Source organism: Apodemus sylvaticus, chromosome 1, assembly GCF_947179515.1.
Source record: "Apodemus sylvaticus chromosome 1, mApoSyl1.1, whole genome shotgun sequence".
NCBI lineage: Eukaryota > Metazoa > Chordata > Mammalia > Rodentia > Muridae > Apodemus > Apodemus sylvaticus.
This window is the reverse complement of record NC_067472.1, coordinates 178075719-178101466: the sequence shown is the minus strand read 5'-3', so window position 1 is coordinate 178101466 and position 25748 is coordinate 178075719. Positions and strand designations below refer to the sequence as shown.

At 49.0% G+C, this 25748-nt stretch overlaps 1 protein-coding gene across 1 annotated transcript in view; it reads left to right on the top strand.

Annotated features, from left to right (window-relative positions):
* Ankrd27 (ankyrin repeat domain 27) overlaps positions 1 to 25194 on the top strand; it is a 54203-nt gene extending 29009 nt beyond the window's left edge. Inside the window, exons 14-29 of the mRNA XM_052165394.1 lie at positions 1404 to 1531; positions 1993 to 2075; positions 2814 to 2929; positions 3815 to 3907; positions 6578 to 6775; positions 6978 to 7037; positions 7155 to 7274; positions 8805 to 8849; positions 12779 to 12901; positions 14455 to 14652; positions 15466 to 15585; positions 18242 to 18403; positions 19823 to 19934; positions 22185 to 22263; positions 22488 to 22560; positions 23948 to 25194. Of these exons, the coding sequence (XP_052021354.1) occupies positions 1404 to 1531; positions 1993 to 2075; positions 2814 to 2929; positions 3815 to 3907; positions 6578 to 6775; positions 6978 to 7037; positions 7155 to 7274; positions 8805 to 8849; positions 12779 to 12901; positions 14455 to 14652; positions 15466 to 15585; positions 18242 to 18403; positions 19823 to 19934; positions 22185 to 22263; positions 22488 to 22560; positions 23948 to 24175 (1938 nt within the window). The 3' untranslated portion in view covers positions 24176 to 25194. The remainder of the gene's footprint in view (positions 1 to 1403; positions 1532 to 1992; positions 2076 to 2813; positions 2930 to 3814; positions 3908 to 6577; positions 6776 to 6977; positions 7038 to 7154; positions 7275 to 8804; positions 8850 to 12778; positions 12902 to 14454; positions 14653 to 15465; positions 15586 to 18241; positions 18404 to 19822; positions 19935 to 22184; positions 22264 to 22487; positions 22561 to 23947) is intronic.
* Positions 25195 to 25748: the final 554 nt, after the last annotated feature.

Genomic DNA, 25748 nt, shown 5'->3' with positions numbered 1-25748 from the left:
TTGAAGAAGATCCAGGTTGTGGCTCCATGAGGAAGTGCTTGCCTTGTGTGTGTGACACCCTGGGTCCACCTGTGGGTGGACCCAACCACACCACACCATACCACACCACACCACACCACACCATACCACACCACACCAAACCAAACCACACCACACCATACTAAACCACACTACTCCACTATACTGGCTGGTTTTATGTGTCAACTTGACACAGGCTGGAGTTATCACAGAGAAAGGAGCTTTAGTTGGGGAAGTGCCTCCATGAGATCCAGTTGTGGGGCATTTTCTCAATTAATGACCAAGTGGAGAGGGCCCCTTGTGGGTGGTACCACCTTTGGGCTGGTGCTCTTGGGTTCTATAAGAGAGCAGGCTGAGCAATCCAGGGGAAGCAAGCCAGTAAGAAACATCCCTCCATGGCCTCTGCATCAGCTCCTGCTTCCTGACCTGCTTGAGTTCCAGTCCAGACTTCCTTTAGTGATGAACAACAGCGTGGAAGTATAAGCTCAATAAACCCTTTCTTCCCCAGCTTGCTTCTTGGACATGATGTTTGTGCAGGAATAGAAACCCTGACTAAGACAACCACACCACATCACACTAAACCACACCACACCACACCAAAACAAACCACACCACACCAAACCATACCACACCACACCAAACCACACCAAATCACACCACACCACACCAAACCACACTAAACCACACCATACCACACCACACCACACCAAACCACACTAAACCACACCATACCACACCAAACCACACCACACCAAACCATACCACATCACACCAAACCACACCACACCACACCAAACCATACCACACCATACCAAACCACACCACACCAAACCACACCACACTAAACCACACCACACCAAACCACACCATACCAAACCACACCACACCACACTAAACCACACCACACCAAACCACATCAAACCACACCAAACCAAACCACACCACATCACACCAAACCACACTATACCGCATCATACCACACCAAACCACATCACACCACACTAAACCACAACCTATCAAACCACACCATACCATACTAAACCACACCACACCAAACCACACCATACCACACTAAACCACACCACACCAAACCAAACCACACCACATCACACTAAACCACACTACACTACACCGCACCACATCACACTAAACCAAACCACACCACACCACACCATACCACACCAAACCACACGACACCAAACCACACCATACCACACCACACCACATCAAACCACACCAAACCACACCACACCAAACCATACCACACCACACCAAACCACACCATACCACACCACACCACACCACACCACACCACACCAAATGAACCACTTCTTGGAAAGGAAGTGACTCCTTAGCATTGATAGTATTTGGAATGCCCCCTTTAGCACATTGCCTCTGGTAACCAAAAGGAAGTGGAAAAACTTCTGAGCCAAGATGACCAGGACAAAGATGCCATGCAAAAGATGTGCCACCCACTTTGCTCCTGTGAGGACTGCGAGAAGCTTGTCTCTGGGTAAGAGGGGGCTGAGAGCCAGGGTGAGGACTCACGGGCTGCAGCCGGGAAACTGAACTCTTTGCATTGCCATTTGGTGGTCGGCTCTTGTCATGCGTGCAGGGGGACACACTCGCCTCTTCTGCGTCCTCAGCTGCATGCCAGGGCTTTGCATATGTCCCGCCTGAGCCTCACAAGATAGTTTTAAGATGGAGAGTGGCGGGTACCAGTTCTAGTGTCCTTTTGGTTTCCCATTGTGCAGTTTTGTAGTGTGTTGAGGCCTAAGGGATTGGTGGAGGACACTGAAGCTACAGGCCTCAGCTTCCCATCCCACAGAAGAGTCTCACCCCACAGAGACCTGAAAGGGTCTCACCTTGGATGGCCTCTACTTTGGCCCCCTCTCGTGCAGCCCGGCAGGGCGGGGCTTTGCTGTGCCTTTCTCTGTTGGTTTTTTTTTCCCCCACATCTTCTTTCTGTTCCAGGAGGCTGAATGACCCGTCAATTGTTACTCCTTTCTCCAGAGATGACAGAGGCCAAACACCCCTCCATGTGGCTGCCCTCTGTGGTATGTGGCCCTGGGCTGGCTTCTGTGAGTCAGAAGGATGGTGCCCTGTGGGCTAACGGAGGCCCAGGTGATGGGGTTACTGGCAGGGGCTGTGTTGTGGGTGCATCCCAGAGGGCAGGAACGATTGACAAGTGTCCCTCTGGTTTTGCTGGCCGCATTGCTACCTCACAGGCTGGAAGAGGATCATGTGGCTCTCCAAGCCTGGGGCCACTGCTGGCCAGCGAGGACAGGCTGGAATGCCTGCTAAGACGATTTCAGAATTGTGGTTTGGGGTTCACATATCTCCGTCCTCAAAGATAATGTTGAGCCAGTTATAATGGTGCAGACCTTCCACTCAGGAAGCTGAGGCAGGAGGATTATGAGTTTAAGACTAGTTTGAGCTACAGGGTGAGACGCCAACTCAGAATGAGGGGACTGGAGTACGAATGTTAGACACCATGTGGGTGCTGGAAATCGAACCTGGGTCCACTGGAAGAGCAGCCAGTGCTCTATATCCACAGGGCCATCTTGCCAGTCCCTGGTCCACTATTACTGAGAACAGATGTAGGTGTGATCCTTTCATAGGGCATCCCACAGTGATTCAAGTCTGCAGAGCCTGACTCGTGTCAGCTCTGGCTCCTGTACAGCTGGGACTGTGTCTGCTGGTGGGTTTCCTGCCGAGGCTATCCAGAGCAAGGTAGCATTGTAAGGGGAAGCCCTCTGTTTCCTCTATCAACAAGAGGTCCTTCTGTTCTGCAGGTCAGGCATCCCTCATTGACTTCCTGGTCTCCAAAGGTGCTGTAGTGAACGCCACAGACTATCATGGGTCCACTCCCTTACATCTGGCATGTCAGAAAGGCTTCCAAAGTGTGACGGTAAGTAGCAGGGCTGTGTGTAGCATTGCATGGTGGCTTCACAGCTGCACCATGCACTAACCCAGTGCTAGCTGCCGGGCATAAGGAACCTGGAGACCCAGGGACCTCCCTGGAGATGGGCTGAGATGGGGAGATCCCTAGTCATCTCAGGGTGGGAAGGGCAGAGTTCTGGACATTTCCCTTTAAGCTTTGCGTTGATGGGAAGCAATGATTTATGTGTATATTACATATGTATGGGTGCATGTGAGCCACAGTGCACATGTGGAGGTCAAAGGAAAGCTTGCTATCTGTTTTCCCCTTCGGTTGCAGGAATTGAGCTCAGGTGGTCAGGCTTGGTGGCAAGCGCCTTTTTCTGCTTACCCATCTCACCAGCCTTCAATGGCATAATTTTCATAGAGGTACAGGTTGAGGAGACTTTACCTTAATGCTCGGGTGTTTTGGATCCTTTTGGATTTTGGAATATCAGGCATTTGATCTAAAGGTCATTTGGTATAATATTCGAAGTGTCTTAAGTATTCCTCTGCTTTGGCACACGTCAGAGGCCTCTGACACACTAGACATGGTATGGAGTTTTCTACTTGGGTTGCATTAAAAGTTTGACACCTTTCAAGACTGGGGAGTTGGGGGTGTATCTCTATGCTGAAGTGCCTGTGGGTTTCTCCCCTAGCATGGGGGTTGGGAGAAGAGAAGAGAAGGAAGGAAGGAAGGAAGGAAGGAAGGAAGGAAGGAAGGAAGGAAGGAAGGAAGGAAGGAATTTTGGATTTATGGCCAGGAGTGCACAGCCTATGTAATGTTTAGGATATGATGGTGACCTCCCAGGAAGGACACAGTTGTGTGCTCCGTGCTCCTTCTGGGGCTCAGCTGCTGTCTTCTCTCCTCTGCCAGCTGCTGCTGCTGCACTACAAGGCCAGCACTGAGGTTCAGGACAACAACGGCAACACCCCGCTGCACCTGGCCTGCGCCTACGGACAGGAGGATGTAAGTGGCCCCTGCCACCCCCAAGTGCTGCTTTTGTCTCTCATCCATGGGCAAATACAGATTTGAAACTAGACCAGTGTTGTGTTCTGTGTTATAGTGATTGAAACATTGGTATGTGATTTTAATTTTCTCATTTACTTTTTAATCGTGTGTGTGTGTGTGTGTGTGTGTGTGTGTGTGTGTGTACATTGGGATGGGTGCCATGATGTCTGGAGATCAGAGGGTGATAACCATGTGGAATCCATTCTTTCCTTCCATCTTGCCCGAGTTAGGTTTCTATTGCTGTGGTGTTGTGGTATATAATAATTGAGGGTTTCTACCCCACCTTTGATTGTTTAGTTCCTAAATAAAAGACACAAACCTTTATATTTATAAGAAGCCTTAAAGCATTAGAGCTGCGCAGATATCAACCCTCTATGCTATCTAATCTAATTTCCTGTCAATAATCCCAAGAAACCGCTTGCCATGTTCTGCCTGGGCCCCTCCCACTCCAGCTAGCCAGTCCTCACGGCCATGCGTTCGTGATCTACTACACCATGGTACTGTCTTCCTTCTTCCTCTCTCTACCTCCTGGTCTCTGCCTCAGACCCCAAGCTGCAGCAATGCTTCGCCTGCCTCTCTTCAGCCCAGCTACAGGCTGTAGGTGTCTTTATTAACCAATGGCAAGATTTGCATAAGAAAAGCTGGTATTACTTGAGGATTTGCTCCACTTGGAGCTATACAGAATTAAGCATTTGAATACAAGTATCATCAGACCAACCCACTATATTATGAGACACGCAGTGACCATGTGCAAACAACCCACTATATTATGAGACATGCAGTGACCATGTGCAACTTGGGGAGGGAACTGTTTATTTTTTATTGCATGTCACAGTCCCTGTGAAAGAAGTCAGGATAGTAACTCCAGGAGAGATCCCAGAGGCAGGAACTGAAGCACAGACCCCACAGGAATGCTGCTGACTGGCTTGCTCAGCCTGCTTTCTTATAGGACCCAAGACCACCAGCTCAGGGATGGCCCCACCAAAATGGCCAAGGTTTTACCTCATCAATCACCAAATCCTGCACACACTTGCCTACAGGCCAGTGTGATGGAGGTGTACATACTTGAGGTTCCCTCTTCCCAGGAAACTTTAGTTTGTCAAGCTGACAAAAACTAACCAACACACACCTTTACAGGGGTTCTGGGATGGAGCCTCAGGCTTGTGGAACAAGTGTATTTACCAGTGCAGCCATCTGATAGTCCTGTAACTAAAAACAATTCAATGTTCAGTGTATTATGGATGCTATATATTGAGAAATGTAAGAGCTAATTGCCCTGGGATCTAACCCCAAAGTTCAGTCATTTTTACTCATCCACACTACTTCTGGCTCTTAAACTCTGTCTGTTACATTTTATCCCAGCATCTCAGGACCCTGTGGTTTCCATTCCTGCTTGTTACTTTACTATTGTATATGTCTATTACCTGTCTTCCCCCTCATTTCCAGAGGTATACAAAAAAAGGGTACACTTTTTTTTTCCTTTCTGGTTTTTCTGGTGTAGCTTAGGAAAGCACTGAACTCCCAGTCTTCCTGTGAGGTCTGTTTAGTGAGTAGGGGGGGTCAAAGGTGTGGCTTCACCACACATATCCTTGCAGAAATTTCAAATTGTATCTGATGTTATGTAATTTGTATCTGTTTATACAACAGCTCTTTGTAGTAAGAAGCATCATTTTAAGTTACAGTTGCAGTCACCATCTGCATAGACTTTCTTGATAAATACTTGCCCAGCCCCTAGTTTGAGATTCATTTTGGATGGCTCTGCAGTCCACTATATAATTTTATTTTCTTAAATGTTTTTCTAATATACATATACAATATAACATATACACTCACAGTCCAGCCTTGTTCTGGAATTTTGAAAGCTTCTTCTATTATTTTTTGGATTATTTTGAAACAGACCATCCCTGACTGTCAGGGTCAGGCTGACCTCAAACTCTTTCAGTTTTCCAAACACCGAGATGATAGGCAAGGCTGTGTCAATAAGTCACTTCTTATTGACAATTGGTGATGCTTTTTCCCCTGTCACAGTGTGCTTGTTATTGGAAGTTGCCCTAAGGTTTCCTTGAATGCTAGACAAAGAGACAAATGTTACACCACTGAGCCACGCCCCTAGCCCCTCACTGGGGGATTCTAGGCAGGTGATTTATCACTGAGCCACACCCTCAACCCCCTCACTGGGGATTCTAGGCAGGGGCTCTGCCACTGAGCCACGCCCCCAGCCCCTCATTGGGAGATTCTAGGCAGGGGCTCTATCACTGAGCCACGCCCCTAGCCCCTCACTGGGGGATTCTAGGCAGGGGGATCTACCACTGAGCCATGCCCCCAGCCCCTCACTGGGAGATTCTAGGCAGGGCCTCTACCACTGAGCCACGCCCCTAGCCCCTCCCTGGGGGAGTCTAGGCAGGGGGATCTACCACTGAGCCACGCCCCTAGTTGGATTCTTTTGAAAAAAATGAGGTGTCCAGATCAGGGAATGTGGAACCCTTGAATTGTAACTGCTAGGTTTCATATTTTGTCTTGGCGAGTGGAGCCTTGGTCAGACCAGGGCATGGACCACGGTTGAGGGAGGGACTGACCTTGCCCTTGGCTTTCATGTTAGAGAACCAGGATTTTGCTGTGTCTTTGCAGTGTGTGAAGGCCCTGGTCTACTATGATGTCCAGGCCTGCAGGTTGGATATTGGTAACGAGAAAGGAGACACAGCCCTGCACATTGCTGCGCGCTGGGGTTACGAGGGCATCATCGAGACGCTGCTGCAGAACGGAGCCCCGACAGCAGTCCAGAACAGACTGAAAGAAACGCCACTCAAATGTGCATTGAACTCGAAGGTAGATCTTTCCGCCTTTGAGCTTGGCAGCGAGTGCTTTGAACCTGCTGAGCAGTCTGTCCAGACCCCAGCGTTAGCCAAGGCCATCTGAGACCTTCTCCTCTGACCTCTCCCGGGGACTGGCAGGCGATGGGGCTGGGGCTGCCGAGAGCTTGATGTAGGCCATCTCATTGGATGCCTTTCCTGTGCCCATTGTCCTCTAGATTCTGTCTATCATGGAAGCTCATCGTCTTCCCTCTGACCGGAGGCCAAGGCCTTCTGAGGTGAGTCTATATATAAGTCTAGGGCCATGCTCCCTGATGTCCCCGGAGCTTGGCACTCTCCTCCGGGCCTGACCATACCCATGTCCCTTTTGTCGCCTGTGCCTCCTTCCCCTCCAGGTCCCTGCACAGTCCCCTACACACTCAGTGGATTCCATCAGCCAGGGCTCCTCCACCTCCAGCTTTTCTTCCATATCGGCGAGCTTCCGGCAAGAAGAGCTCAAAAAGGACTACAGGGAGGTGAGCCTGGGAGATGGGCGGACAAGTCTGTGAGATGGGCGGGCCAGCCTGGGAGATGGGCGGGCCAGCCTGGGAGATGGGCAGGCCAACATGTGAGATGGGCAGGCCAACATGTGAGATGGGCAGGCCAACATGTGAGATGGGCGGGCCAGCCTGGGAGATGGGCAGACCAGTCTGTAAAAGGGCGGGCCAATTACACCACTGTGGGCTGACCGCAGCTGCCTGCCGGCCTGAAGTCTGCTTACAGATTATAGGACAGCCAGTTTGTGTACTCCAAGGTCAATGCCTTTGAGACACGCCCAACTGTGTGTCTTGTGCTCTTCATCCTTCTGTCTCTTCTGGGCCTTTTCTCCCTAGCAGTGTTTGGAATGTGTGAGTATGAGGAGGGAGGGGCTGGGAGCACAGAGACACAGAGAGAGACAGACACAGATCTGGGGCAGGACACGCAATAGACAAGGACACTATATTCTAAGAAAAATATACGTGGATAAAGCTGAGAGTTCTAGTGTCAGACTCTCAAAGTCCATCCTCTGTCCCCACCCCATGAACATCCCTGTAAAACTTTTATCTTTTGTGTTTGTCTTTTGTTTTCCACAGTAGTTTCTCTGTGTAACCCTGGCTGTCCTGAAACTAGTTATGTTCACCGGGCCAGCCTCGAACTCACAGAGATCTGCCTGCTTCTGCCTCCTAAGTGCTAGGATTAAAGGCATGAGCTGCCGTGCTTGGTTTTTCTTTCCTTTGCATCTGTCTCCTCCTTCAGCGGAGGTGGAGATCATTGCCTCACAGTTCCGTTGTTCTCTGTGGAGTCACTGACCACCCTGGAGCGGTCAGTCATCCAGTAACCCCCAAGGCTTTCTCCTCGGGAGCTCCATGTAGGGTCACAAAAGGGCAAGCCACTGTGTGCCCACAGGGCACCCAGTCCCTCAGAGGCCTGCACTTGTTCTTGGGAAGGGGTGTCTACTCTCAGACTCCTCCCCTATCAAACTGTGCTAGCTGAGTGTCTGAGGATCATGGTGGCTGGCTTCCTCAGAAGTGATCCTCACCTGGCTCTGGTGACAGACACCTCTTGGCTCCCCAGGAGGGTGAGGCAGGAAGACCCCCTTGGCTTGGCTCCCCTGGGCTGAAATGTGAGTGCGTGGCTCAGCCTGAACAAGCTAGTGAGACTCTTGTCCTGAAAATACGAAGTAAGAGCACTGGGGGTCTCTCCCAGGGAGACCGCTTGCCGAGATGCTTAAAGCCCCAGGTTCCGCTCCCAGTGCCACTAAGCAAAAGGACAAAAGCCTTATTGTGCTAAGGCCACTGTCGCTTCGCCCCCCGCATAACCAGCAGCTCCAGTCTGTGTGAAGTGGGAGCCGGTTCCGTGCAGCTTTTAGAATGTTCTAGATGAACAGTTTTGGGGATCCATTCGAAAGGCACCGAGTGAGCCGCTAGCCAGAATTCTGGCCGCCAGGGCTCCAGAACGCCATGTCATTTCTGTTATTCTGGTGTTGTTAAAACCGTTTCCTTGACTCGCTTTTTCCTTCCATTAAGGTAGAAAAGCTTCTAAGGGCAGTTGCCGATGGCGATCTGGAAATGGTGAGTTTTTCAGAGATTGACCTTCTCTTCACTGTGACAAAATGCCTGGTGCTCGGGACTGAAGAGAAAGAGGGTTTGCTCACAGCTTCTGAGTTCAGTCTACTATTGCAGAGACAGCTTGGTGGTGGGATCAGGAGGCAGCAGCTCCTCACACGGGGTGGACCGGGAAGCAACGGGGAACTAGAGACAGCCAGGGGTGGGCGTGACCTCCAGAGGCCTGTCCCTTGTGCAGGACCTTCCATAGCCAGGTCCAGACTCCTAAAGGCTCTGCGGCCTTCAGGGTATGATATGAATAGCAGCCCAGTGAGTGAGTGTCAGAATAGGAGCTTGTGTGGGATATTTTGAGATTAAAATCCCAAGAAAGCACACTTTCAAAGCTCTTAGCTTGAAGTGGCTGCACTCATGTCTCCGGCCTCTGAGAGTCTCTAGCTATGTGGTTTCTCTGTAAGCTCTCCCTCGAAGGTGGTGGCTTCGGTGACTTTGGTATGTACTTTAGTATGGTGCTGGCAGGGTTTCCCAGGGCGGAAGAGCATAGCAAGCAAGACCCTGCTCTGCCCCGCCCTTCCCCTCCCCTCCCCACTCATTCCCGCCCCTTCCCCGCCCCGCCCCCGCCCCTGGCCTTCTAGAGACATTGCTATTTTGGGAGTCAAAGGGATGCTGGCAGGAATCCAGACCAAGGTTCAGGAAAGAGAAAAGCCGGGGTGGGGGGGGTGGAGGGGGTGGGGGGGGTGGGGGGGTGCGGGGGAGGCAAACATAGCCGGGGTCGAGCGAAACTCAGCAACAGTATGTGGGCATCCGGCCCCTTCCTCGGCCAGCAGGCTTGAGGCTTTGGATGTCACAGCGAGGATGGGACTCACACCACCAGCAGCCAGTAGAGGAAGTCTGCCGCGGCGACCCATGGGCAGTTTCCCTTTGCTTCCTGGAAGCAGCCCTTGCTTAGCAAACCTGGAGCTCTGAATGAGTCATCTTCTGAAGGCATGTCACAGCTCTCAAGAGTGCTTTTGGAAGGCTGCTGGTGGTGGGGTGGTAGGTGGCTGGCAGGATGGTAGTGCACCCCTTTAATCCCAGCACTTGGGAGGCAGAGGCAGGAGGATCTCTGAGTTTGAAGTCAGCCTGGTCTGCAGAGTGAGTTCTAGGACAGCCAGGACTAATACTGTCTCAAAAACAAAACAAAATACTAGACGTGTGCTTTATTTGTAGCTGGAAGGATGTCTGTGGTTAAAAGTATTCACTGCTCTTTCAGAGGACCTGGTATTATTCCCAGCACCCAGAGCAGGGGACTTATAGTTGTGACCTACTCCAGTTCCAGGGGACTCTAACACTGTCTGGCCTTTGTAGGTGTCAGGCATGCATATGGGGCTCATATACTCATGAGGCGCGTACACACACACACACACACACACACTAATAAATAAATCTTTCAAAAAAAAAAAAGAGTGTTTTTCACTGAAGACTGAGTGAGCCCTGTCTGTTACTCGTGTTGCCATGGTGACAGGACAACTGGAGAGAAGAGAATCGTTTCAGCCTCTGGTGTCAGGGGACTCACCAGTGTTGCTGAGTTCCATGCATTTGGGCAGAACACCACTGTGGTTGAAACTCCGGGGTGGCAGATGAATTTCTTCACCTTGTGATAGCCAAAAAAAAAAAAAAAAAAAAAAAAAAAAAAGTCTAGAAAGAGGGCCTGTGAGATGGCTTAGTGAGGAGAGGGGCTTGCCGCACACGCCTGATGGCCTCTTTCGATCCCTGGAACCCATCACAGCGCTGGCTTCTGCTCCGACCTCCACACTTGTGCTGTGGCATGAGTATGACCTCCCAGACCCGCCAAGCGTGTGCACACATGCAAACATGCGCGCACATGCAAACATGCGTGCAATAACAGCGCTTTTAGAGGCAGAGTGAGGAGGGAGCAAAGTGTGGGAGGTCACAGAACCCCTCCACCAGGGCCCACCCCAGGGTCCCCTCTCCCTCCAGCTAGTCCCCCCACCCCTGAAGCAGCGCCAGTAGCTGGGGTGCAGACATCCAACCTCTAGCCTGCTTGGGAGATTTGATAGTCAAACCATTGCAGAGGTGGTAAACAGGAACATCTGGGTTTCATCTGATAGCTTCTGGGACAAAAGGAATTTACACAGTTGCCATAGATCCGCCTTTCTCAGAGGCTGGTGTCAGATCAAAATGACACACGGCTCTCTGGAAGGCACAGGCGTCTACACCGAGCTGCTGTCGGGCTGGTCCTCTCGTGAAACCATCTCTGGAAAACCCAGTATTCCCGTGGTCTTTAGGTATTTAAAGGCCACCGTGGGACCCTGATACATAGTCTATTCAACAAGCAGTGACTAACCCAGGTCACGACCCGTCTGCTCTGCCTCCCACTGGGATGGGGTGCAGGCCACTTAGGGAAGGCGTGGTCAGTAGCAACCCATGCAGTGCCCCGAGTCACCATCTATACTGACCTTGTCTGTCACAAGGCTACTTGTCAATCTGGTTCCTGCCCTGAGATCTGAGCTGGCTGATTTTGTAATTGCCACCCCAAAATAGGATCTGAAAGGGGACAGGAGGCTTGGCATTGATGGGGACCCCCCACAAGCTCTGCCCTCCTTACAGGCCTATGCTGGCCCCTGAAGACCTGCAGGGAAGCTTACAAATGCCTGTCTGTGGCTGCTTTCTTTCTCAAAGGAACTCATGTAGTGATAGTTTTCTTTGGGGGAGGGGCAGGAGCTTACTATGCAGTTAAGGCTGGCTTTGAACTTTCAGTCCCTCTGGGGGGACAGAATTGCAGGTCCCAGCCACCACACCTGCTGTCTTCTCAAGTTTTAGGTCCTAGTAACTAGTGGATGCTCTACCCAGCATATCTCTCTCTCTCTCTCTCTCTCTCTCTCTCTCTCTCTCTCTCTCTCTTTTTTTTTTTTTTTTTTTTTTTGGTGTTTTTTCGAGACAGGGTTTCTCTGTATAGCCCTTGCTGTCCTGGAACTCACTCTGTAAACCAGGCTGGCCTCGAACTCAGAAATCCACCTGCCTCTGCCTCCCAAGTGCTGGGATTAAAGGCATGTGCCACCATTGCCCAGCTCCACCCAGCATATCTTGTCTGAAGGTTTCTTTGCTTTGGCCCTGCGTGCTGGCATGTGGTACTGGCAGGACCGTGGTGTGGGATTAGGGATTTTCGTGTGCTCTGGAACACAACATTGAGGACTCATCATGAACTTTCTTTCTGTTGGGTGGCAAGGGAGGATCTGGGGTTGGCCTCGGATCTTTGAGTTTCACTGCTGTGAACAGACACCATGCATGACCAGGGCAAGTCTTATAAAGTCATTTAATTGGGGCTGGCCTACAGGTTCAGAGGGTCAGTCCATTATCATCAAGATGGGAACATGGCAGCATTCAGGCAGGCATAGTACAGGAGGAGCTGAGAGTTCTATATCTTCATCTGAAGGCTGCTAGTGGAAGACTGACTTCCAGGCAGCTAGAATGAGGGTCTTATAGCCCACACCCACAGTGACACCCCTTCTCCAACAAGGCCACACCTACTCCAACAGGGCCACACTTTCTTATAGTGTCACTCCCTGGGCTGAGCTTATAGAAACTATCACACCTGGATAGGTGGCATAGGTGCGTGCACTGGGGGCCAGGGTGCAAAAGCTTGTCCCCCAACCAGCTTCAGTCTGCCCCTCTTAAGATGGGGCAAAGACTTGTATGCTAGAAAATGATAGGTTATCCTTCTATGCTACCCAGGGGGACCTAGAACAACTTGAGCACAGGTGGAGTGCAGATTTATCTATTGAGGAACAAATGCACTTCAACAGTGACAGCAGTAGTCCAGGGAGCTGATTTACTAAGTGTGTGCGTGCATGTGCATATGTGTGTGCAAGTGTCAAGCCGCTGGTAAAGGTATCAGAGTAATCAAGTTCCCGATTCTCCTCATTGCCCACCACCAGGTGCGATACCTTTTGGAGTGGACGGAGGATGACCTAGACGAGGTGGACGACGCCATCAGCACGGTGGATCTTGAATTCTGTCACCCCTTATGCCAGTGTCCCAAGTGTGCTCCAGCTCAGAAGGTTTGGCTCTGCCTGCATCCGTGGGGCAGGATGGGGTGGGAGGCCCCTTCTTTTCTTCTGCCTAGGAAGTCCTTTGCTTTAAGTAATTCATGATTGGCACAGGCATCTTGGAGGGACTGTGTAGTCAGATAAGGGCTGAGAACATCATTTCTTCTTTGGTCATTTTCAACCCACCATTCATTCACTCATTCATTCATTCATTCGTTTTTGAGACAGAGTCTTACTAAGTACCCCTGACTGGAAGTCAACTATGTAGATCAGGTGTAGATTAGGGTGGCTGGTCTCGAACTCACAAAGATATGCCTGCCTCTGGACCTCATGAGTGCTGGGATTAAAAGCATGCACACCCATGCCAGGCTTTATTTTGATTTTATGCACAGAGATGTTTTGCCTGTGTGAGTATAAATGCACCCCATGTGTGCAGTGCCCTTGAGTGTGCAGTGCCCGTGAATCCCAGAAGAGGGCATCAGATGCCCTGTGACTGGGGTAAATGGCTGTGACCTGCCTTGTGGGTGCTGGGAACTGAACTTGGATCTTCTGGAAGAGCAAGCCAGTGGTTTTAACTGCCGAGCCATCTCTACAGCCCTCTTTTTATTCTTGGGTGAGTTACATACAGTGAGTTCCAGCTTCTCGGTGAGAAGCTCCACGACACAGTGTTGTTTGCCTTTTCGCTGATCACTGTCCTCTCATCATGACTTTAGAAACCACCAGGGATAAGAAGGCAGTTTCAGGATTAAAAACGACGGTGAAGTGGGGGTGGCTGTTTCAGGAGGGTTGGCACACGTGTAGGTGACTCGGCTGTTTAACTCCGGCTGGCTTCAAACCCCTTTTGCAGTTGAGGATGACCTTGGAGTCCTGACCCTCCTGCTTTACCCAGGGGCTAGGATTACAGCTGTGCTACTCACCCCGCCGGCTTTGGTGCACAGTCTCCTCCTAAGCGCCGTCATGAAGAGAGACCGTGTCTGTGTCTCAGTGCTCTGCTGCTCGTGAATGCCAACCCTTGCCCTCATCCCTGGAGACCCACAGTCTGTCTCCTGAGCTTTGGGCTCTGTCACTCCTGATGCTGATGTGTGTTTCATTGGCAACTAGCCACATCTTCAAGCACTACAGTGATAGGCTTTCTGTTCCCCCAAGGAACCATTGTGGCGGCTGTGATGCCTTCCAGTTTATGTGTGTGGAGTTAGGGTTGGTGTCCAGTGTCCAGTCATATGTATTAAACAGGCTTGGTTCTCTCCATTACATTTCATGGGGCGCCCCTTCCACGATTTGTACCTGTGGAGTTCCTTCCTGACACAATAAGACATTCTTGGGGAGGGCTTATTCTGTTGAAATATAGAAGTCGGTCTTTTGGTATCTCATCTCCTTCTGAAGAAGTGGGAAGTCACTTATGGGCCATGATGAATGAGTCCAGGTCCCTCTCTGATCCCAAAATTTGCCTGGGAGCTATGGGGGAGCAAGGAGCTACTTCCCACCCCCACCCCCACCCCCACCCCTACCCCCGCCTAGCCTCTTAAGTCCTAACGCCATTTCTTTACAACTTCTGCCTTTTCTAGAAACTGGCAAGGATTCCTGCCAGTGGGCTTGGTGTGAATGTGACCAACCAGGATGGCTTCTCACCCCTGCATATGGCTGCCCTGCATGGCCGGACAGACCTCGTCCCCCTCCTGCTGAAGCACGGTGCCTACTCCGGTGCCAGAAACACAAGCCAAGCCGTCCCGCTCCACCTGGCCTGCCAGCAGGGGCACTTTCAGGTATGGGCACCAGCTCCCAGGCAGCAAGACCCTCACTTGGTGATGGTTCGCTGGGGCAGTGCTGGGGGAGGCCCAGAGGACAGAGCAATTCCTTCCTTCCCACAGTGGAACCCCCGACCTGGGGCTGGTACCAGTGCCCTCACCACTGCCAATCAGGCTGGGTGGGGTAAAACTGTCACTGTGCTTCTGACTGCAGCAACAGTGTGTCCCTCTGCCAAGGTGCTGGCCTCTTTACTACCTTTAGATCCATGCAAAATAGCTTAATATTTTATAAAGTATAGCCAAGGCCTTAAATAGCAGTTCAAGGCAGAACTTTACAATTACTAACTGTTGTTTTGAGACAAGGTCTTCGTATGTAACTCAGCCTGGTCTCAAACTTTGAATCCTCCTGCCTCAGCCTCTTGAGTGCAGGGATTGCAGGTGTGTGACCTCACATCTGGCTTTGAACCAATTAGCTTCCTAAAGCGTGTTTTCTTTGGGAAGTCATCTGTGTATGTGCCTTTGAGGTTCCACTGTGGGGTTTTGAAGACAGGACCAACCACGTCTCCAGTCTGCATCTCTCTCTCAGATGTCCAGCAGACTGCTTCCCACCATGCATTGGGAGCAATGGCTACAACTCTCCTTAGGTAGCTATAAAGATGGAAATCCTAGCTCCTGGTGCATTGTAGGTACAAAGTGGTCCCCCACAGATGAGAATGGCTCCCATTACTGATACCTTTGCTCGGGTGGGGGGGGGGGTCCCCTTTCACTTTAGAGGAAAGATTCGTTTTCCTAAGATATAATTAAGACTGAAGTTTTTCTTCTCTGGACTAGGTGGCAAAATGTCTCTTAGATTCCAATGCAAAACCTAATCAAAAGGACCTCAGTGGGAACACGCCCCTCATCTGCGCCTGTGCTGCGGGCCATCATGAAGTTGCAGCACTGCTGCTACAGGTAAGAGCCCTCCATGCCACACCAGGCTTTTTGTTTACTTTTAAACAATTTTTAAAAAAGATTTATTTATTTTATTTGAGCACACTGTCGCTGTCTTCAGTCACACGAGAAAAGGACATCAGACCCCATTACAGATGGTTGTGAGCCACCACATGGTTGCTGGGAATTGAACTCAGGACGTCTGGAAGAGCAGTCTGTGCTCTTGACCACTGAGCCATCTCTCCAGCCACTTTTAAACAATTTTTGTGTTTATAGTTTTTAAAGAATTGTTTTTATTTTTGTGTACATGTGTTTTTGCCTGCATGTATGATACCATGTACCTGCAATGCCTACAGAGGCCAGAAGAGGGCATCAGAACCCTGGAACTGAGTTAACAGGCTGTTGTGAACTGTCTAATGGGAACTATATCCAGGTCCTTATCAAGAGTGGTACACACTCTCGACCACAGAGCCATGCAGTGAGAGTTTGGAATTTTGGTGTTGATAGACTCCTTGGCGGTTAAACATTTCAATAAAAAGTTATTAGACCATTAAAGGTGCGGGCAGCGCCTATGGACAAGTGGATAAGAGATACAACCAATATTGGTTCTAACGTGTACCATGCTAATAGCATAGGACAAGCTATAGCTAGAGGGCTCAGATCCGAAAATTCCTGGTGCTTTAATTGTATTAGTTATTTGCAAAGAGATGGTGACCAAGCTTCTAAAGTTCTCAGCTCTCAAAATATTTAGTGCATTACTTGTGGGAAGTTTGGTCATTAGCAACAAAATTGTGAACAAGGCATCTCTAAGATCAACGCTTTTTTGTTGTTTTTGTTGTTGTTTTTGTTTTTGTTTTATAACTATAAGCCAGAAAGAAGGCTTAGGCTTTTCCACCTAGGGTGTGCAGGCAACGTGCCAAGGGCTGCCATTGGACCAGTGAGTGTAGGTCCAGGAGAGATAGCCAAGACATTCCTTACCATTGGGAAACAGCCTTGGCACCCGGCTTGAAGCCCTACAGCAAAAAGTATAAGCCCATAGCCTCTTGTCAGCCAGGAAACAATAAGCAGACAGAAAAAACTCAACACTCAGCAAAGGAGAGACCAGGTAATAGAAAAGTACTGTACAGACATGTTAACATCAGGTGAAGCCTGGGGATATTTTGAGTTGGGGAATGTGGACTTGTTTATATCTCCACAGGAAATGGAGAGCTGTGGATCCCATCACAATTGATAAAGCTTAGAATTGGGCAGGAGAGGTCTCCTGAAAACCGTGGCCACTGACCCGAAAAGCACTGATTTAACTGAAAATGTCTCTGTTTATGATTTCCCCTGCCCAGCATAATTAATGGCTTAAAACAAAGAGGAGGAAATGTAGTGAGAATTTTGGAATTTTGGGTTCTTTAAAAAACAGAAATATTATAAGAATATGTTTCTGTTTTAATCCCAGGTGTGGGATATGGGGGCTGCTTCAGATTGTCCACAGCAGCTGACGAGGATTTGCCTCGTGCTCTAGTAGGGTGTGATGTTGTCAGCTGCAGATAGTTTCTGTGAGTGTGTGACATCTGGAAATCTGGGAACTTTTCAGAGGGTCTATAAATGCCAGGGCCCAGAGAAACAGGGTGGGCTGTTGGCTATTATTGGTGGCAGTTTTAAAGTAGTCATGCACAAAGAAGAAACACACATACACATTCCTAAAATTTGGAGGAAAAGAGAAAAAAAAATCTAAGTTCCAAGAATTTTATAGTGAACCATACACCCAGGAAGTTGAGTTTGAGGCCAGGCTGGGCTACATAGTAACACCATCTCAAAAAACAAGATTTTTTAAAATTTATTTATTTATTTATTTATTTTGGAGACAGAGTCCACCATGTACCCTAACTATCTAAATTCTAAATTCCATCCTGGAACCCAGGCTCTAGAACTAGTGAGACCAGTGGTGTTAAGAGCATTTTTCTCTTCTCTTCTCTTCTCTTCTCTTCTCTTCTCTTCTCTTCTCTTCTCTTCTCTTCTCTTCTCTTCTCTTCTCTTCTCTTCTCTTCTCTTCTCTCCTTCCTTCCTTTCCTTCCTTCCTGTCTTGTTGTCAAGACAGGGTTTCTCCGTGTAGCCCTGGCTGTTCTGGAACTCACTCTGTAGACCAGGCTGGCCTGGAACTCAGAAATCCGCCTGCCTCTGCCTCCCTAGTGCTAGCATTAAAGGCGTGCACCACCCTGCTGGGCTTAATGGCCCTTCTTTCAGAGGACCCAAGTTTGGCTCCTACTACCCACTTTGCGGCTTACAACCGCCCACGCTCCACCGTATCTGGCACCCTTTTCTGGCCTCCAAAACCATACACACAATGCATATACATGCATACTGGCAAAACACTCATACACATAAAATAAAAACAAACCTCTTTTAAAATGTGGATGCCCTGTGGTTCATGCCCCAGTACTCCAACCTCAGGATGAGAGGCCGGAAAAGCCGAATTGGCAAGACGTTCTCACATTCAGAAGAGCAGCAGAAGAGAGACCCTGCCTCAAAAACAGCCAGGAGGAGAGATCAACTCCCAAAACGTTTTTTTTTTCTGTCTTCTACACGTGGTGGTGACGCATGCACCTCTGCCATTAAGCGGAGTTTTTAAAAAAGTCAATTTACATCGAGCAGTCCCGCGGATTGCACTGTCCGGTTTCTCTCCTAGCACGGGGCCTCTATCAACGCTTGCAACAACAAAGGCAACACGGCCCTGCACGAGGCGGTGATGGGGAGGTATGCCCTGGTGGTGGAGCTGCTGCTGTTTCACGGAGCATCCGTTGACATCCTGAACAAGAGGCAGTACACGGCAGTGGACTGTGCCGAGCAGGTGAGGGAGAGCGCTTGAGGAGGCAGCGCCCTGCTCCCTGAGACACATTGTGGGTTCCTTGTGTTCAGACCAGACGGGGGTCACGACAGCCAGGTCTTCGGTGCTCTGTGCCGAGCTAAGCGAGCATGCCAGACATCCGAACGCAGGGCTAGATCCTTGCCATTGTTCCCTGTCTGGGCATGCTCAGTGTGTCAGTGCTCATGCTTCCGGGATAGCTTCACTGGCCTAAGGGGACGTAGAACACCTATGAATTGCTACTATTAGCCGCCTCGGCGTGGTACACACAGATGCCGTCACGTCTGAGAGGTTGCAGGGTAGACATCGTTCTCGGTTTGCCAGACCCAAAGCATAATGGAGAGTTTTAGTTGTGGATTTAGATCTGTTTTTTTCGAGACAGGGTTTCTCTGTATAGCCCTGGCTGTCCTAGAACTCATTCTGTAGACCAGGCTGGCTTCAAATTCAGCGATCCGACTGCCTCTGCCTCCCAGAGTGCTGGGATTACAGGCGTGCGCCACCACCGCCCAGCTTTAGTTGTGGATTTAAAGCCTTCAGATTCTGAGAGAATTTAGATCCCCAACTTCCCGGTGTAGCAAGTCAATCACAGAGAAAGAAAGTTGCTTTTCTCTGTTCCTGTCTTCATGTCGAATATAGGATTTAAACTCCACATAACCCAATGAGATGTTAAAGTTGCTATAAATGCAACTTAATTATATGCCTGTTTAATTTTAAGGGCAAAGGTATGGCTCAGTGGTAGAGCCCCTGCCTAGAGGGACTGGGGTGGGGTTCATTGTAGAGCCAGCCACTCCCCATCATGTGTAAGGTCCTGGGTACCATCCCTAGTACCTCAAGAAGAAAAACTTTGAAATGTCTCAATCTAGAGACTGAGTATACTTGTTAAGAAAGTGTAGTGGGTGAGAAGGTAAGGGTGAATTTTAGTGTCCCTAGAATGGGTTGATGAGACTTAACAGATAATGCTTAACGTTTCCTTTGCTATTTCTCAAAGACGATGATGTCGAGTGTGTTCTACTGCAGATCGGGTACGGTAGCCCCTGAACAGCTTCCTGGTAGCCATACAGTAAGAGCCCTACTGTGCTCACCCCAGTGTGTGCAGTAATTGAATGTGCAGGCTGGGGATCCTAGTGCAGGTCAAAGCTTCTAAATGGAAGAGCGGAATTCTTGTTCGAAGCAGTTTCCCCGTTGCTCAGGCTTGAACTCCTGGACTCAAGCCATTTCCCAGCCTCAGGTACTGGCACAGTAGCCAGGCCATGGGGCCCTAATGTGTTTTATTGTTGTTTTGTGGTTGTGGAGATAACTAGGGAGGGGTTTCAGTGATACCAGTATTTACATTTAGATGGGAACCCAAAATCTGCAGAGAAAACATTTCAACAGCTCAGTGACACCTTCCCTTTTAAACTGTAGGATTCAAAAATAATGGAGTTGCTGCAGGTAGTGCCAGGTTGTGTTGCATCTGTAAACAGCGTCGAGGAGACGGACCACGAGGGTTACGTGACTGTTGAGATCAGGAGAAAATGTAAGTGCTTGGGAATTCTCAACCTGCATCTGTTTGGGAATTCATGGGTAGGTGCTGCTTTTGGGGTGGTGGTGAGAGTGCTTGCGTGCATGCGTGCGTGCGCACATGTGTGTGTGTGTGTGCGCGCGCATGTGCGTGTGTGTGAAGATGTGTGAGTGTATTGTGTGTACATGTGTGTGTGTTTGAAGATGTGTATATGTGTTAATGTGTGTTAGTGTATATGTGTGTTAATGTGTGTGTCTGAAGGTATGTGTGTGTTAATGTGTTAGTGTGTGTATGTGTGTGTGTGTCTGAAGGTGTGTGTGTTAATGTGTATGAGTGTATGAGTGTGTTTGAAGGTATGTGTATGTGTTATTGTGTGCGAGTGTATGTGTGTGTTTGAAGGTGTGTGTATTAATGTGTGTGAGTGTATGTGTGTGTGTTTGAAGGTGTGTGTATGTGTTAATGTGTGTGAATGTATGTGTGGGTTAATATATGTGTATATGTGTGTTTGAAAGGTGTATGTGTTAATGTGTGTGTGTATGTTAATGTGTGTGAGTGCGTGTGTATGTTAATGTGTTTGTGTGTGTGTGCGCGCGCGCGCGCGTGTGTATGTTGATGTGTGTGAGTATGTGTGAGTGTGTGTGTGTGTGTGTGTGTGTGTGTGTAAGTGGGAGGTCAACCTTCACTGTCATTCCTCAGGAGCTGCCCCACTTGTAGTCAGAGGGTTTCCCCTTCGGTGGAAGCTCCTGGAGCAGGCAGGCCTGCCTGGTGAGGACAGGACTCTACCAGTCTCTGCTTTCACAGTGCTAAGATTACAAGCGTGCACCACCACACCCGACCTGTGCATGTGTCTGTGTACCATGTGTGTTTGCTGCTCTTGGAAGAGAGCATCAGGTGCCCTGGAACTGGAGTTGCAGTTGTACGTGGGTGCTGGGAACCAAACCAGGGTCCTCTGGAAGAGCAGTCAGTGCTCTGAGCCCCCGAGCCTTTGCTGCAGAGCCCAGGCTGGAACTCGGATCTCCATACTTTGATGGCAAGCCCTTTAGCAGCCGAGCCATGTCCCACTTCCTTCGGTGTTTTTTCGTTTTGGGGTTTCTGTGGTGTTGGGCATGAACCTGTGGCTTCACATATGGTAAACAGGTGCTCCACTGCTGAGCCATGTCCCCAGCCCTGATTTCATTGAGTTATAAATGAAAAATGTAATTATTGTCATGACAGTTAGGGACACTGGGACCCCAGAAACCATGCTTGATCATGATGTATCAGATGAAGAGCTATTTTTGAACTGGTTTTCTGGTTGATTGTAATGATGTCTCCTGCAGAAGGAGGACAAACAACCAGAGAGAGCAACTATCTTGAATTTCTCTTGCCTTGTGCCCTAAATCCAGGTGTTCTATACAGTTTCCGATATGCAGGGTAAATGGCAGCTTCTTCTAGGCCTGAGCCTCTCAGACCTTAGAGCCTAAGGATTCCCTAGCACATACTAGGCAGCGTATTTATTTTATGTATATGAGTACACCGTAGCTGTCTTCAGACATTGGATCCCATTACAGATGGTTGTGAGCCACCATGTGGTTGCTGGGATTTGAACTCAGGACCTCTGGAAGAGCAGTCAGTGCTCTTAACCGCTGAGCCATCTCTCTAGCTCTCAAGCTTTTTGTTTGTTTGTTTGTTTTCAGTTATGTGTAAGTGCACAGGAGTGGAGATACTTGTGCTCATGAAGTCCAGAGAGGGCAGCAGATCCCTTGCATCCAGAGTTGCAGGTGGTTGTGTCTCCTGGGATCCAGAGCTGTATCGTATCTAAGAATAGTACAGTGCCTTAGGCAGTGAGCTGTCTCTCTGGGGCCTTCTTGTTTCCAGTTTGCAGGAGCACCAAGTGATTGGGTTCCTGCCCAACACTGCCTCGAATGAGCACTTTCTTGTTTTATGTTTTTTAAGGTTATTTAGAAGGGATTCTGTTTTATGAGCTTTTCAAAATCAAGTATGAATACAGTTGCAACAGGTGGATAAACCCACTGGTATCCTAGAAAGTCCTGGGGGGCCTTGCTGTACCGCCCCGGATGAGAAGCATCCAGAGGAAGACTCGGTTCTGCCTTATCAGGGTTTGCCTAGCAAGGAATAGCCATCTGCAGGGTTATAAAAGCAAATTTAGCACTTAGCTTTCCAAATTTTGGTACGCTAGGAAATCAGAGTGTGTGTGTGTGTGTGTGCGTGCTTTGCAAAGTCACCTTTATGAAGTTTTCAAGTGTTTTGCTGTTTTATTCACAGGGAACCCCAAAATGTACAACTTGCCAGAGGAACCTTTTAGGAGACAGTTTTGCCTCATTAACCCAGGGGGGCGGTTCCAGTGAGTATCTAGTTCAAGTTGATTTTGGTGGTTTAGACCCTGCGTTTTGCTTCTCTGGAGGCCCGGGGGTGGGGTGGGGTGGGGTGGAGTGGGGATGATGCTGGGAATATGTGTGGCTTTAACTGCCCATGCAATGCTGCCATCTTGTGGCCAGTGGGCTTTATATCATTATCCAGTTATTTAACTTTGTTTTGGATTAATACTTGGTTTGTCTTGCATCTCAGGGAGAGGACTTCAAGGGAGACTATGGGAAGGGATAGAAGTGTGCCTGATCTTACCGGACATTCTCTCCAGGAGGTGAGTGATTACACGGTAGGGGCTTATGACCTAGCTTAAAAAAAAATAATCGACAAAGGACATTTCTCAACAGTCACCTTCATTTTATGATCTCCCTCGTTGAAAGAATTAGCAACAGTGAAGACTTAAGCTCTACAGAGGAGCAGACAAGAGTGTGGACTTAAGAGTAAATTTACAGCCAGGCGGTGGTGGGGCACGCCTGCAATCCCAGCACTCTGGGAGGCAAAGGCAGGTGGATTTCTGAGTTCGAGGCCAGCCTGGTCTACAGAGTGAGTTCCAGGACAGCCAGGGCTACACAGAGAAACCCTGTCTCGAAAAAACAAAAAACAAAAAACAAAAAAAAAAAAAAAAAAGAGTAAATTTACAACTACAGCCCTGGACAAGCCTGGTGGCACATGCCTTGAATCCTAGCACTCGGGAGGTGGGAGTGGGTGGATCTCTATGAATTCAAGGCCAGCCAGGGCTACATACTGAGACCCTGTCTTCAAAAAGTATAAAATTGCAGGCCTGAGCCGAGAAAGTCAGGGAGACATGGGAAGCCGTGTAAATGGAAAACTGCAATTTGGTGTTTACAGAAATCAGACTGGGCCAGAGCTTACTGCTTTGTAATATTTGAAATAAGGACAGTATAGATGACATAATGTTGTATGCCCCCCACACCTCCCCCAAACACAGAGTTCTTTATGTACCCAGTTTCCTCCTGAATTCATTTAAAAAGGCCCTGGATACAGTCTATTCTACTGCAAAGGGAGGCTTCTCAGAATCACGTGCCTTTCCCATCTGCTGAAGAGGAAGAATAGACAGTGCACATGCCACCAGGTTTGCTGGGCAAATGCATACAACTTGCAAACCGTCATTTTAGAGAATGTATTCCATAATTAATGTGGCAGATTTAGCACCCCACCCTTTTTGAGACAAAGTTTCATACTATAACGCAGACTAGCCTCAAACTCATGGTGATCTTCCTGCCTCAGTTTCCCAAGGGCTGGGGTTATAGGTATGAACTGCCAGGCCCAGCTTGCATGATAAAATGTGATTTCCACTTTAATTTCCCATAGCCTTGCTTATATCCTGCTCCTGAACAGGGCATGTATCAGCTTTGACGTCAGTCAGGTGTCCCCTTCCCTTGCTACGTGACAGTCACATGCTCTTACTGTGTGGTTTCCTTGCCAGAGCAGCAACCGCACATATGATCAGAGATTAAAAAAATCACAGAGCACTTTGTATCACACAGAGCACCACAGGCACCATCGCCACATTCCGGTGGCCACTGTGCCTGTGGGATTCTGAGTGTATTGCCTGACACATTATAGGAGGCGCGGGGCGCTGCCATCCCGGTGGTTTAAAGCATGGCACTGCCATGAAGTAAGTTTTCTCTCTTCTTCAGGCAGAGAAGCGAAGAGTCGCAGGAAAGCGGAGTGACTTGTCAGAAAGCAGGTATCAGACCTCTGAGGAAGGACACAAGGGGCTCCCAGAGAGGCCTGTGCCGAGACAGGCTGCTTCAGGACACCGGCCGATGGTCCGCAGACACACAGTCAATGACGCAGCCATACTCCAGGTCCCAGAGGTGACTGGCCACCTGACCACCCACGAAGCTGGTGTTTCTCCATCTTAGCAGTAAGGGACTGGTAAATCTGCTATGGAGACACGAGTCTACAGTGAGGCGGTGAGCATGCACACAGTGTAGAACTACGTATACTTTCAATAACCAGCTTGAGAGACAGCCCCTCGGATTTACCTCCCTCTCCTCTTCAAAGCTAACTAACATACTTGAAAAGGAATGGGGGGGAGGTGAACGAGCCCCTCCCATCTCAGCATTTGGGTTTCCTGGTCACAGGCAGAGGCTTCACCGCCAGTTCTGACCTCCTCTGGCTGGAAGGTGCTAAATGTCTGTGAGGTGGATAAGTAGGCAAACCTTACGCTAGGAGGATCCCTAGGTCCAGGAGAAGTCAGAGATGCAGGATCGGTCTTATGGAACTGTAGATGCCAGGCAGAGAAGCATCCCATCAGGATGAAGAAACGGAACCTGGAAACACTTGAACTGGAGGATGCCCAAATGCTGTTCTGATGTCCGTCCCAGTGAAAAGGACCTACCGTTCTGCCTTGTTCTACACCACGTGTATGGGGAAAGCTGGCCGTCACTTTCCCACCAACATAGACCCCCCGGGTCACTGCACGTTTACCTGCACCGATTTCTGCTCCCTCCTTTCCGTTAAGAGCCTCCCCGACACAGCACACCTGACGGATGGTTACCGGAGAGCAGCTTTGGCACATCTTAAGTCTTTTGATTCAGATTCAAAACTTAGAGCACAAACCAGGTCAGCATTTAAGTTAGAATTTGTTGCCATTGATTCCTTTTTATAACTTTCTATAGATTCTATTATTTTTTTATGTTCCTGATCCTAAAGTTGCAGACATGAGTTCACCCCAAGTCCACTTTCAAAGGACTTTGTAAAGGGGAAATGCTTCTGTGCACACTATTGGAAATACTTGTGAATGTATAGAAAGGAGGGGCTGATTATTTTTCTACAAAGTAATTTATGATTTCTAATTTTCTAATGTGCCTTGGATATGTGCCAAATGATGGAAAAGAAACAGTAAACTTTGCCTCTTGATTGTGTCGTGCCATTTAAATTTAAATTTTGCTGTGCTGTTTCTCAGTGACCCTTCTATAAGCCTGTTGTTAGACTTTCTCCCTGGGGGAGATGGAATTTGCCTATTCCTTCTAGGATCCCGATAACAAACCAAGCTATGATTAGTCTAGGGGATCATTGAGTTCATTAGGCTTCCTTACAGAGCAGTGAGTGAGAGGTCACACTGGCAGGGCAGTAGCCAGCATGGAGGAGGGAGGTCTTCTGCCTGTGGAGATACATGGAGCCCTGTCCCTAGTCTTTCCCTGCCTCTCAGTATAGACTCCAGCCCCTCCCTGATTGCCCCCTCAACACACACACACACACACACACACACACACACACACACACACGCCTTCCCTAAAGGGAACAGTAACATTCAACAAATCTAGCAGCAATCTTAATGTAAACTTGACATGGCCATTAAGAATGAGCAGTGCTTCCAATCAGTATTGATATTTGGAAATTTTCATCTACTCATAAATGCACAAGTCAAGTATTTTAACAGGGAGACAATTACAATTAAAGTTTGCATTAAAACAGCAAAAAAAAAAAAAA